This window comes from Microcebus murinus, chromosome 9, assembly GCF_040939455.1.
Source record: "Microcebus murinus isolate Inina chromosome 9, M.murinus_Inina_mat1.0, whole genome shotgun sequence".
Classification (NCBI taxonomy): Eukaryota; Metazoa; Chordata; class Mammalia; order Primates; family Cheirogaleidae; genus Microcebus; species Microcebus murinus.
The window spans coordinates 38,205,579-38,219,059 of record NC_134112.1 but is presented as its reverse complement, the minus strand read 5'-3'; the positions used below and the strand labels follow the sequence as shown (position 1 = coordinate 38,219,059).

Sequence of the window (13,481 nt, the reverse complement as noted above, 5' to 3'; positions counted from 1 at the left end):
ATTACCCTACCGCATGTGCCATTTGAAAATTATTGTCCACATAAAGGAGCACATTGGTGTTTTTCCCCATCTGCCTTATTTCATTTATTTTCCTATAGTATAACTTTGATACAATAATATAGAACCAATAGAAATAATAGCCCAAAGATTGGCTTCATATACTAAACTATACAAAATATTAATTAGCTCAGTACTTCTGGAAGATTCAGCAGCATCCTCTTGGTTAGATCCAATTATGCATTAAAAACAATAGATAGGTTACTTTTTGGTATCATTGTTCTAAGTATTATCATTTCCCCCCCACCCTTTCCCAATATGCTTTTAATAGTTATATCACTTCCTATAAATATAAACTTTCTTACTGCTTGGGTACACAAGAACTAAATGCATGTTTTTTCATTTGCTGTCATTTTAATATATCCTAAACTGTCAGTGTGACATTTTGATGAAGAAAATTGGAAACGATCTCTACCCTATGACTCATTGGCACCTATAATTCACACTCTACACTGTTCTTGTGATAGGAAAGATGTATTTTCTCAAATGTCACTTCCCCAATGCTTCTTTCATTAAGAGATACTCTAATGTGCCTTTATGTTAATTTTAAGAGAGCCTGTTCTATATATATGCTAGACAGAGGGGCTTCCAATCTTCCCATTTTCAGAAAGATTCCACTATCCAGTGTCACTATTCTAACTCACATGAGAGATTGACAGACTTAATTTCCTCCTAAAAGGATCCAAACCACAATATACTTTGCCAATAACCTAGACAAAATGTCAGCAACTCATCCCTCTATCATCAAGGCAGCTCTCTATATAAGAATAATAGGTTGAAGAAAGTCTGGGTGATGTGCAAACCCAGTTCCATTGGAATAATAAAGCTTCACATAGCTACCTGAGTATATCTGACTTTTTGATCGAAGTAATCAATAGACAATCTTAATGAATTCTAAACACTAAGTGTGCTATGTACTCTAAGAAAGAAGGGAAAAAAGACAAGACAAACTGTAGTGTTTTCTAAAATTTATTTAAATAATCACTTAAGAAGTAAAAAAAAATGCATAAAACACAAACAACTCTACCGTAAAGTATTTAGTTTATAAGTAATAGGTGATAATGTTAATTTCAAGAATGTCGAACCTAAGATTCTTGATAAATCTTCTGAGACACAATAACAAAATGAAGTATAAAAAGTTTGATTTACATAATTCACTCTAAATTTGGTGTTCAAAATATTTGTATGGTCTTTGGTAAATACTGTCTGCATGTAAGTACCAAACTAATAAAAAAGATAAGCCTATAATAAAATAAATTCTTTATGTAGACTTGTTTTATTTGTCTTTCATGGTGTCCTTTATTTGGAGAAGACAGATAAATGTATTAAACTAGTATAATTTCTGCAAGTTATTTCACTGTTAGGGGAAGAAAAGATAAAGAATGAGAAGACAACATTTTTTAAATGTCTGCTATATTTGGGGCACTGACATGTGCTGCCTATTAAAACTTCATAAATGCCCTCTTACATCAGAACACCTTACACCATTCTAAGGTGAAAAACAAAAACAGAGAATTTAACTAACTTAACTAGTCAGGTGGAAGTAAGATTTAACACACTGACTGCCACACTAGAATATTTTTCCTTGAGGCCATGATGTTTTATCACAAAAATAGAATAAAAACTTCAGAAAACAAAACTATCCTTTCTAATTTAATGGAAAATTTGTTATTTTTTATTGTTTTATGTATGTGAGTTATAACCAACTTGAAACATAGTTCATGTGACTTCCACGGTGAAGAGATGTGTGAGTTATGTGTGCTTCACAAGGCCCTGGGCTCAAAACTACTGCAAGTTAAATACAACTCACATGGCAGCTAATGTGTTAAACAGTAGTTTGTCTGATCCCAAAGTTCATGTACTTTCCATTCTATGATGATGTCACCCTCATAACTTGTTAGAGTACCTAGCACTCTGGTTAACTGGATCAATTTGTAATTTCTAGTGCATTTACTGAAGAAAAAAAAAAGAATAGATGCTTAAGAGAAAACTAATGCACATTACTGGACTTACTCAAGGCCATAAAATTAAACAGCTATTGTATCATTTAACAGAATAATAGTAGTAATAAAAACTATCATTTACTGATAGTTGCCCTGGATTGACTGACATTGATGCTATGCTCAGTCCACTCTATTCCATCCTCCTCCTCCATTTAATGAGCAAACTGTAATCACATTCCAAATAAAGGCAAATCTTAATAACTGAAGTTCAAAACACTTGTGTTAGGAAGATGCCACTTCGTGTTATGACTACCTGGAATAATGTTCCTCTCCCCATTATTACTTACAGATTGGTAGAATTTAGATATTTTTTCATACACATTACAGAACATTTTATCTTCAGACTAATATTAATAAGTACTATTAGTAAAAGTACAAGGAAGAAAAAGGAAAGGATAGCATTATTTTTATCTTAAAGAACAAAGGTATAATTTTAATGCAATTAAATGTGTACAAGACAGAGTGACTGTCAATAATAGTATTGTCTTACATTGGATAAGCCTAGCTCAAAAGTGTTTAATGCAAAAATTGATCTCCTTCAGAGAAAACTCACACCTATAAACACCATATCAATTGAATCTTGAAAAGTATGTACATGTTTTTTGGATTTCAATGTAATTTCATTAATATAAAAATAAATTCAATTACCTCATTAAGACATTTTTAAACATATATCTCTATGACAAAAGCTGATAAAAGTTAATGTATTCAATATTTTTTTGTCTGACTAATGCTAAGTCAATCACATTTTGCTCAACCCATTGACATTCATAATTTGGAATTGCCAGGTGACTATAATTAACCCTAACTATTATAGAAACAATATCATATGCTAGAATAATAAAAAGGGCAAAATAACACTTATCAGTAACAGCAGTTATTCATCTTCCAATAATATAAGTATCATACCTCTGTGTATATGAATTATGTTTTCTGATTATTCATACAAAGTTACCTTTCAAATGACTGTGATACAAAACTATAGGAAATATAACTTTTATATTTTAACAAATACTTTTCAATATCTTAAATCTGGGGCTTTTCTTTATTACAAAACAACAGTGTAGTAGAGAGACTTACATACCATTTGGTTATTCTACTTTATCGACATTATCTCTTTTCCATTATGTGGTTTATTATTCAATCAAGTTTATATCTCTACCACTTTATCTAAAATGTCCTTTCCCAAGACAGTTAATTATCTTACCAATTCCTCATCATACTTGATATTTTCTGAAATAGTTTATTATCATTTTCCTAGCCTTTCTAAATTTTTTATACATTTTTGCCATCATCCCCTTCATGAAATACCTTCTTCCATTTAGTGACTTCTGCTATTTTCCTTGGACCTTTTTGACCATACTTTCTTAGCCTCTTTCACTAGTTTCTCCCCTGTTGCTGCACTTTAAATATCAATATTCTCTGTGAAGTATCCCGGCTCCTCTTTTCAATATTTTCCTTTCTTTAATGATTTCTCCCACTCCTATGCCTTGAAATACCATATATTTATTGAGTTCTAAGCTTACACCTTCAGTCTAATTCTTTCTCTAAGACCAGTTACCCATTTACTAATTTTCCTATTAGATACATTGATCTGAGGAGATCATGGCTACCTCAAGTTCAGTTTACATTGATATTCTTTTTTATAACCTTAAGAAATCTGTTCTTCCTTCTTTTATACCTTCCTTCTGTTCTACCTCAATTATTGGGTATAGGCGTGATGGAGATCTTGATGGCATTGACTACTATTTTTCTTGGAAGACACTGTGTTTACTGTATCCAGACCTGAACTAACACTTCAGCAATGTGACTTCAATCCCTTCTCTAATTACTCTCTACTGTAAAGTCTATGGTCCTAGTTCTGTTCACTTTTGTCTTTCATAAGTTATTCATCTTACTGACCTTACAGCCTCTAGATTCATCTCTTTCCATTGTAAGCAAACAATATTTTACTCTTCTGCTCAAAGTTCCCAATGGCTATCAACTGTTTATAGGTTAAATCTTTACCATAGTTTGAAAGTTAATTTATAATCTGGTCCCAACTCACCTCACTGGCATTAAATCTTTTCATTCCTACCAATCATCCTGGGCTTGAGCTACAGTGTTACTACAGGTACTTTCAGAATCTAGGAATGCTGTCATGCCTTTTCAATATTACTTTCTCTCTTCCCTCTGCTTAGAATGGCCTTCCACTCCTCTCTTAGTAAAAATCCAATTCATCTTTCAAGATCCAGATCAAATATTAATATTAATTATCAGCTGTATAACCTCTTTGCTCTCATAGTGTTTTTTTCAATTTTTTTTTTATTTCAGCATATTATGGGAGTACAAATGTTTGGGTTATGTATATTGCTCTTGCCCCACCCAAGTCAGAGCTTCAAGTGTGTCCATCCCCCAGACGGTGAGCATCGCACTCATTACGTGTGTATGTGCCCTTCCCCTTCCCACCCCCCGCCCAACATCCAATGAATATTATGACTATATATGTATTTAAGTGTTTCTCATAGTGTTCTGTTCATGTATATGGTATGCCATGTTGTAATTGTGGTATATTTATAGCATTGTTCAACTGTGAGTTTTTTGAGGGCAGGGATGGCAATATCTCATTCAGCCTCTATCACAGTGACTGCATATTGTAGGTCCTCAGTTACTCTTTGTTGTGAGTTGACTTAATAAAGCTTTCATTATATATCATGTATTACAAAGCATATATATTATGTGTATACATGTATGTGCTATATGTGTATACACATATACACAGCGGACACTTTAACAACATGGTTTGAACTGCACAGGTCCACTTATATGGGATTTTCTTCTGCCTCTGTCACCCCTGAGACAGCAACACCTATCTGTCCTCTTCCTCCTTGTCCTCAGCTTATTCAATGTGAAGACTAGGAGGATAATAATGAATATTAAATATATTTTCTCTTCCTTATAATTTTCTTAATGACATTTTCTTCTCTCTAGCTTACTTTATTGTAAGAATACAGTATATAACACATATAACATACAAATATGTGTTAATCAACTTTATGTTATCGGTAAGGCTTCCAGTTAACAGTAGGCTATTAGTAATTAAGATTTTGGAAAATCGAAAGTTATATGTAGATTTATCAGGACTCCTAACCCTCATATTATTCAATGATCAACTGTATATACACTATATTTGTGTATATATGCATATTTATTATGCATTTGCTTATTTATTCATACATGTGAAGCACTTTAGAGTTGAAAAGGCCCTTAGATACAATCTTTTCTATTCACAAAATATTACAAAACAGGAAACAAGAACCAAACTCATTATTTTATCAAAATTCTATAACATGTTAGTAACATACACAGTTAGAGTTCCTATCCCAACCCTTCATCCAGTGTAACTTTCACTACACTATTTTAATTCAGTGATCCCTTGTAATCTTCTGTACCAAGACCAGTCTCTTAGCATATCGGCATAGACATCCTGGAGGGTCTCTCATCTTTTCTCTTCCAATTCCTTTCCTGCCTCTTTATTTTCATCAAGTGATAAACACTCATGATTCTGTCACTTCTAGATTTTCATTTGCAATATATCATTTTTTTAAAAAAAATATTCCCTAGTTCTTCTGAGAACCACTCTCAACTTCTTTATAGATATGGTAAAGTCTCTTTTGCCTCTAGAAAGAAATATTATAAAGAGGTCATTATCTTGCTCTCCAATTTAATTCACTATTTTGTTCACCAAACCAAGGATCACCATAAAAAATGGTATTATTATCATCCTCATCACACAAGCTCATATTTGCCCATAACTTTAAAGTTTATCAAATACTTCCTGGTAACTCACTCATTTGATTTTCACAACACTGTGCATAGTCACAAGAAGGTATCATCACATTTGCATGCAGTTGACAAAACTGAGTGTCAGAAGTTAAGCCAAGGTTCCTATAGCCAGCAAGAGTTAGAAGCAAGGTCTCCAAAACCTTGCTCCTGAGAGCATTCCACTATTTTAAGCTGTTTATTGGCTTGTGTTCCCACCACCATGACATTTACGTTGCCACATATTGGCATCTCAGATGTCGCACAGTGAATGTTGCCGAGGCTCTTTTCCATCTAAATCACTGCTTGGCTTTTGTGACTTTGGTAGTACAAATTTCACCTAGGCAAATATAATACTATGTTGTCCAACACTGACTTATCTAGGAAGCTCTTACCAGGCATCCAAATAATACCATTTAAAGGTAAATTATAGTTGGGTAGTGTTTATCACTACCCAATTAAGAATGAGCTTTTGAAAAGTAAAATTATGGTTTGGCTAAATTAGAGACGATCTTCAACTCTTCGTTTTAAATTGAAATAAATTAGATTTTATCTGCATTCATTAATCAACCAAAATTTAATGTTAGCAAGAATGATTTTGCTTTTCTAAGTATGTGTGTGATGTGTGTGTGTGCGCACGCGCACACTTCATGCAATATTTTCAGGCAAATTAAGTATTCTGGCTTTAAATAATTTCTGTTTATTCTTCTCACTAAGTTGCTGGATAGATGCAACTTCTTTAAAAATTCAGGATATCAGTGCAACTGTAAAGTCGATTGATCTGTCTCCTCAGCAGAGGGCAGAGATGAGATAAAGCCAGGAAAGAGACCCACGCTCTGAAACTTGTTTGCAATCCTATGATGAATACATACTTTCCCTTTCTACTATATCCTTCCCTTATGTTTAGGAATGACCAAGATATTCTTAAATTATCCCTAGCTCTAAGCAAGAGGAATCATCTTTTCCCACTTTATTCCTATGAACATGTGAAGTTTCACGTCTGTTGAGGACTTCTGTGCGTCCCCCTTTAGGGGACAGAGAAAGCGTTCTGGCAGGAGAGGGTCTTGGTATTGTTTTCCTGCCTGTCACTGCCCCTCCCGGACCACTAAGCACTTTGCCGGAAGGTACTGAGGAGCACTTAGTTGCTGGTTTTGTTGGGTGACTGAAGAACAAAGCAAAAGAATTCTCAAGGAAGCAAGGAAAGTTTAAACCCAAATATCCTAACAGATGTACACTTTTAAAACCCCACAATTCACTCGTTAAGAATTGAGCTTTACATAATCTTCCCGGGCGGGCTCACTGGAGCCCCCTTTGCCTGTGACTGTTAGAATTGCCCTCACTTGACTTGTTTGCAGAGTGTCCCACATATCACAAAGCTAAACTTAAATTCAACTCTGTATTCGCAAATACCGTGGCAGCGAGCATAACGCTTGCCTAAAGATAGAATAAAGACCGGCGCTAAACTGTGTGCTTGCTCTTTGGCAGAAGTATATGTTTTAGAAACTCCCAGCAGAACGAGAATCCAGAGGTTAAAAATATTGCACCTCATTATGGAAGTGCAGCGCTGCCCTCATTAACTACGGAGCTGCGAGAGAAAGATCATTCCCGTGACTCACGCTGTTGCCTCTTAGTTGTTACGCTTTTCCTTCCCAGTAGCATCGGACATGACCTATTTGCTTCCGAGGAGTCATACTTTTTTTACCGTAGGATCCCAGCACAATCGGGCCGTCAAGCAGCACCGGGGGTCCCTTCAGAAGCCCATCAGCTTCCTTAAAGTGGCCCCAGACGTGAAGATGGGAAGAAGGGGGAACTCCGTCCCACTTACCAGTCTTCCAGAGGTACAGGCTGGGCGCCTCCGCCTCGCCCTGCGCCGCGGCCCCGCCGGCGCCCGGGCGCAGCAGCAGCAGGAGCAGCGGCAGCAGCGGCAGCGGCAGCGGCAGGACGCCCCGGCGCGGCCCCGCAGCGCCCCGGCTCCCGGGCGCCGAGCGCTCCGCTTGCAGCCCCATGCCGCCCGCAGCCGCTCCGGGGCCCAGGTCCGCGGCGCGCTCAGCGGCGGGGAATTTTTCTTCGCTCTTGGAACGTCTTCCCAAAGAGTGCGAAAAGCAGAGCTCTTTCCTGCTATTGTTTGCTTCAGACGAGAAGGAGGGAGAGCGCGTCTAACACCAGGGAACAATAGCGTCCGCGGTGGCCGTGGCCGCCGCAGCCGCCGCCGGCGGGGATGCTGCCGCCGCTGCCATCGCGCGCAGAATGGCAGGTCCCGGAGGCTCGGGAGGCGGCCGTCCGCAGGGGGCCCCAGCTGACTGAGCAGGTCCGCGAGGTCTGGGAGGCAGCGCAGCCTCGCCAGCTGGAGCGGGAGGAGGGGGGCGTGAGCCCAAAGGAGCTGGAGGGGGCTGGAGGCAGGGGGAGGCGAGAGCGCGAGGGCGAGAGAGGGAGCAAGCACAGGGGAGAGGGGGCAGCCGGGCGACACCCAGCTCCGACATACCTGCCTAAAAAACTCTGGCGCACATGGCGCGGTGAAATATGTTTGGAAGGATACACCAGTAAAAAGAATCATCACCCCAGCAGGTTGACAAATAACAGGCATTGATATTCATTGTCACTCGAGGAGTCAAATGCTAGATCTAGTGGCATGTTATTCTTAGTGCATATTTACACAAAGCATCAGGGTTTATAATTTATTTTTAAGCTATTGGCTTTAAAATTACTCTATGTGGGGAACAGTGTTTGTGATCAGTTGTGAAAAGCATAAGACAGCAGAGATGTGCACTTGTCAAAATGCACTTAAACGTTTTTTTTAAATGTTGTTTTTAACTTAGTAATACATTCTCAATAAAGATGTGAGAAATGTTGATCTTCTGTAACAAATTAAGGTCCATTGTATTTCAATAGTCTTTAAAACTGAATTAGAATTTAATAAGTATTCACAGTGCTATCTAATTACATAGATAAAATTTTACAAAACGAATCTTAAAATTAAAATTATATTGCAGGTATGAAGTTCTATCCCTTTACTTACTCTTTGCCAAAAATATGCTACTTTTAAGTATCCAGACAGTTGTGAGTAAAATTAAAGGACAAACTGAGTCAGTAACACTGTTTGTATATCTCTGAATTATTTCTTTAAAATATCCCTGACACTAATTCATCTTAATTCTTACTACCAGAAAAATGCATAATCTAAATAAGGAACCACATGGCTTGTGTCTTTTGTTCTTTGTGTTTTCACTTTCTTACACTGGTAGTAATAGAAAAATGTGTGTGAAGTCAGATAATGCTTTACCCTTTCTTTTTCTCCCTTTCTCCCAATGAAAATATTTTATTATTAATTCATTTCCTAGTAAAGCTAAAATAGGATCAGGGCATTTAGCCAATTAAGAACTCAGCAAAGAGAAGGCCAAAGAAAACTATTCCCATCCTGTCACCAATTTTCAGCCAAATAAAATAAAATTAAAAATGCAGGAAAACTACTTCTTATGAATTTTACTCCAGCAATGCAGCAAACCAAGACTTCAAAATGAGGAAGCTACTGTTTCTGAAAGAGGAAACCTTCTATAAGTCTCCCGTGGGACACTTGTCATTTTGCAGAGCCTTCCAGACGCAGCCCTTCTGCATGCATTAGATTAAAAGCAGGTTTGATCAAATAATTCCCAGGTCCTGCCTGTTTAAGTATTCTGACATCAGAGGAAATTAGCTACGTTGAAGGTTGCAAATTTGGTCTTTGTTTACTTTCCACTCTGTTAGGCCTCTAAGAGGGAATTAAAAGCTCAGAGAGCCCTAGCTATGTGAGTCTGTGATTAGCAGAGATAAACTAGTGTGGATTACTATTTCTTCACTGTTGAAAAACAGGCAACAATCGAAAGATTATAGGTTGATAAGGAATACAAAGGAAGCCTGATCCTAACTAATGTATGGCCCCCTGAAGGAGCACTTCTTTATATCACAAAAGAAAATGGGACCTGCTATTACTTCCTTGGTTCTGTGCTCTCAGGGAAAAAACTTCCTTGTCCACTCTAAAAAGAAGTGTTTCCTATCCTGTCTGTTTATTTTTCTCCGCTATTGTTAGTACCCTAAACCCAGAAATCTCAAACTGTGGCACAGAGAGGTTTTCAAACTGGAAGTACTCTGTTAATAATAATCCATACTAAGCATTCTTGGGAAGCACCAAATCAATTGGCCAAGTGTAAATTTATTATATAACAGAGGACAGAGACTCTGAGGAGTCAAGTTAACATTCAGGGTAATTATCTAGCCCTTCAAAAAGCCATCAGATGTATACTTAATGGCTTAATGTCAAAAGAAAATTTAAGATTCTGATCTTTGTATTTATCCATGGTGATATAATAATTACTCAATTGTCAAGAGTTTAAATATTATAGCTACATATTCAAGCATTATATAGGGTCAACTTCTAAGTCAAAATTTACTGCCATTAAAAATACACAACTAGGGTGACCTGTTTTTCAGCAAGATTTGGAAATAGCCAGCAATTAGTTTTCTTCTTTTAATTTCAAATTTATACAAGGCGTAGGAGGTCACACACATGCACAAGCGCACACACAACTGGTCTGTAGTAGTGAAGACATCTCTGAACAAGGTTACAGAATCCAAGTCATACAAACATTTGTCTGCACCAGTGCCAACTATTTGTTCATAATAACGTCATTATTTCACTTAAGAACAAAAATGTATGGGTCTCTAAGGAGACAAGAGTGATCCATATATTCAGATACATGTTCCTTTGTGAAGGGTATAGTGTCCAGTTGGATAAATCCTACCAATAAAACTGATAGATGGCAAGAGATGGCAAGATGTAGCAATCTTTGTTTTCTAGAATATGATATAAATAATAGACAAATGTTTAATGACATGATGTCAAAATTTAGTCACGAGAAGTCTCAAGTATACAGATTAAATTGGCCATCTGTACAGCCTGCCATGAAGTCAGTCATTCATCATTTTTCATGAAGAACTATTCAAGTATTAATGAGCCAGGGCAATAAAAGTTTTCCAAACCAGTGGATGACAAATGCAAAGCATATTTTTTTAAATATTTAGAAATGAGACAATTCTAAACCTATTATATCATCTCTCATGTGCTAGGTATCTTTAATATGCCTTTATTATTTTTGCTATCATTTCTAAACTCCACAGAGTGAGAATGTATACATATCTATATATATATATATGGGTGCTCTCTTTTATTAGGATATATGCATATAAACATATATCATGACTGATAAGACTTATGACAATGACTTTCAGTGATTAGTACCAACACTTAAAAGCAGTGATAAAAATTCAATTACTTTATGGAAAAGGAAACAATTTTTAACATCATCAGTTTTTATAATTATAATAAATAAATGAAGAAATATAAATGTATTTACTGATAGTGTTACATAGGGACATCTAAGGATGTCTATTTTGAAATAAAACTTTAAAGAAATGTCTTCACATAAATGTATCTTGCATCCTAAACAGGAAAAAAAATTACCCAAAGGAATTCTGTTTGTGCAGCCTCTAGGTGTCATACTTGATCAAGATTTGGGTTAGACAAAATTATTTTGGGTTTCTTTGTAGCCTCTCTTCCCAGCCACACCCACCAAATTATAGGCATGCCATCAAACTATAGGCATATCTGTGCTTCACAAATATTACATTTTTTACAAATTGGAGATTCATCCACCAACTTCATCAACACCATTTTCCCCAAGGCATATGCTTACTTCATGTCTCTGTATCATATTTGGATAATTATCACAATATTCCAAACTCTTTCATTACTATTATATCTGTTATGGTGATCTGTGATCAGTGATTTTTAATGTTACCATTGTAATAATTTTGAGGTGTCACAAACAGCACCCATGTAAGACAGCAAATGTAATAAAATGGTGTATGTATTCTGACTACTCCACTAACCAACTATTCCATTATTTCTCTCCCTCTCCTTGAACACTCCTACTTAAAGTTTTAGTGGTCTGGATAGAAGATCAAACCAGCCACAACATTCCTTTAAACCAAATCCTCATTTGGAGCAAAGCGCTAATTCTCTTCAATCCTTTGAAGGCTTAGAGAGGGGAGGAAGCTACAGAAGAAAAGTTTGAAGCTAGAAGTTGGTTCATGAGGTTTAAGGAAAAAAACCATCTCCATAACTTAAAAGTACAAGGTGAAGCAGCAAGTGCTGATGTAGGAGCTGCAGTAAGATATCCACAAGATGTAGCTAAGATCATTGATCAAAGTGGCTACACTAAACAACAGATTTTCAATGTAGACAAAATAGCCCTCTATGGGAAGAATATACCATCTGAGACTTTCATAGCTAGAGAAGAGAAGTCAATGTCTGGCTTCAAAGCTTCAAAGGACTGGCTGGGTCTCCTGTTAGGGGCTATTGCAGCTGGTGACTTTAGGTTGAAGCCAGCGTACACTTACTCTGAAAATCCTGGGGCCCTTAAGATTTATGCTAAATCTACTCTGCCTGTGCTCTATAAATGAAACAACAAAACCTAAATAACAGCAAATCTGTTTACAGCATAGTTTACTGAATATTTTAAGTCCACTGTTGAGATCTCCTGCTCAGAAAAAAAAGGTTCCTTTCAAAATATTACTGCTGATTGACAATGCTACTAATCACCCAAAAGCACTATCGGAGATACACAAGAAGATGAACATTGTTTTCATGCTGTGTAACACAAAATCCATTCTGTAACCCATGGATCAAGGAGTCATTTTGACTTTCAAGTCTTATTATTTAAGAAATACATTTTATAATGTTATAGCTGCCACAGGTAGTGATTCCTCTGATAAGATCCTGGCAAAATCTATTGAAACCCTCCTTGAAAGGATTCATCATTTTAGATGCCATTAAAAACTGTAATTCATAGGACAAAGTCAAAATATCAACATTAACAGGAGTTAGAAAGAAGTTGATTTCAACCCTTCTAGATGACTTTAAGGGGTTCAAGATTTCAGTAGATGAAGTTACTGCAGATGTGCTGAGAAAACTAGAATTAGAAATGGAGCATGAAGATGTGAATGAATTGTTGCAATCTCATGCTAAAACTTGATCATATGAGGAGTTGCTTCTTACAGATAAGCAAAGAAAGTAGTTTCTTGAGATGGAACCTACTCCTGGTGAAGACACTGTGTACACTGTTGAAATTACAAAAAAGGATTTGGAATATTCCATAAACATAGTTGATAAAACACTGGCAGGATTTGAGAGGACCAATTCCAATTTTGAAAGAAGTTCTACAATGAGTAAAATGCCATCAAACAGCATTGCATGTTACAGAGAAATCTTTCATGAAAGGAACATTCCACTGATGGGGCAAACTTCATTGTGTCTTATTTTAAGAAATTACAACAGCCTCTCCAACCTTCAGCAACCACTGCCCTGATCGGTCAGTAGCCATCAATATCAAGGCAGGATCCTTCACTAGGAAAGATTATGACTCACCAAAGGCTAGGATGATTATTAGCATTTTTAATATGAAGTATTTTTAATTAAACATATTTTAATTTTTTAATAAAAAATTTTAAATAATTTTAATTTGTTAATTATATTTTTTGGACATAATGCTATTACATACTGAGAAGACGACAGTATAAACATAACTT

The 13,481-nt window shown here is 36.4% G+C and overlaps 1 protein-coding gene across 1 annotated transcript in view; it reads right to left on the bottom strand.

Moving 5' to 3' along the window:
• The window catches only part of THSD7A (thrombospondin type 1 domain containing 7A), a 415,402-nt gene extending 407,226 nt beyond the window's left edge, over nt 1-8,176 (bottom strand). The window contains exon 1 of the mRNA XM_012757099.3: nt 7,687-8,176. Coding sequence (XP_012612553.2) covers nt 7,687-7,867 — 181 coding nt within the window. The 5' untranslated portion in view covers nt 7,868-8,176. The remainder of the gene's footprint in view (nt 1-7,686) is intronic.
• Between the last annotated feature and the right edge of the window lie 5,305 nt (nt 8,177-13,481).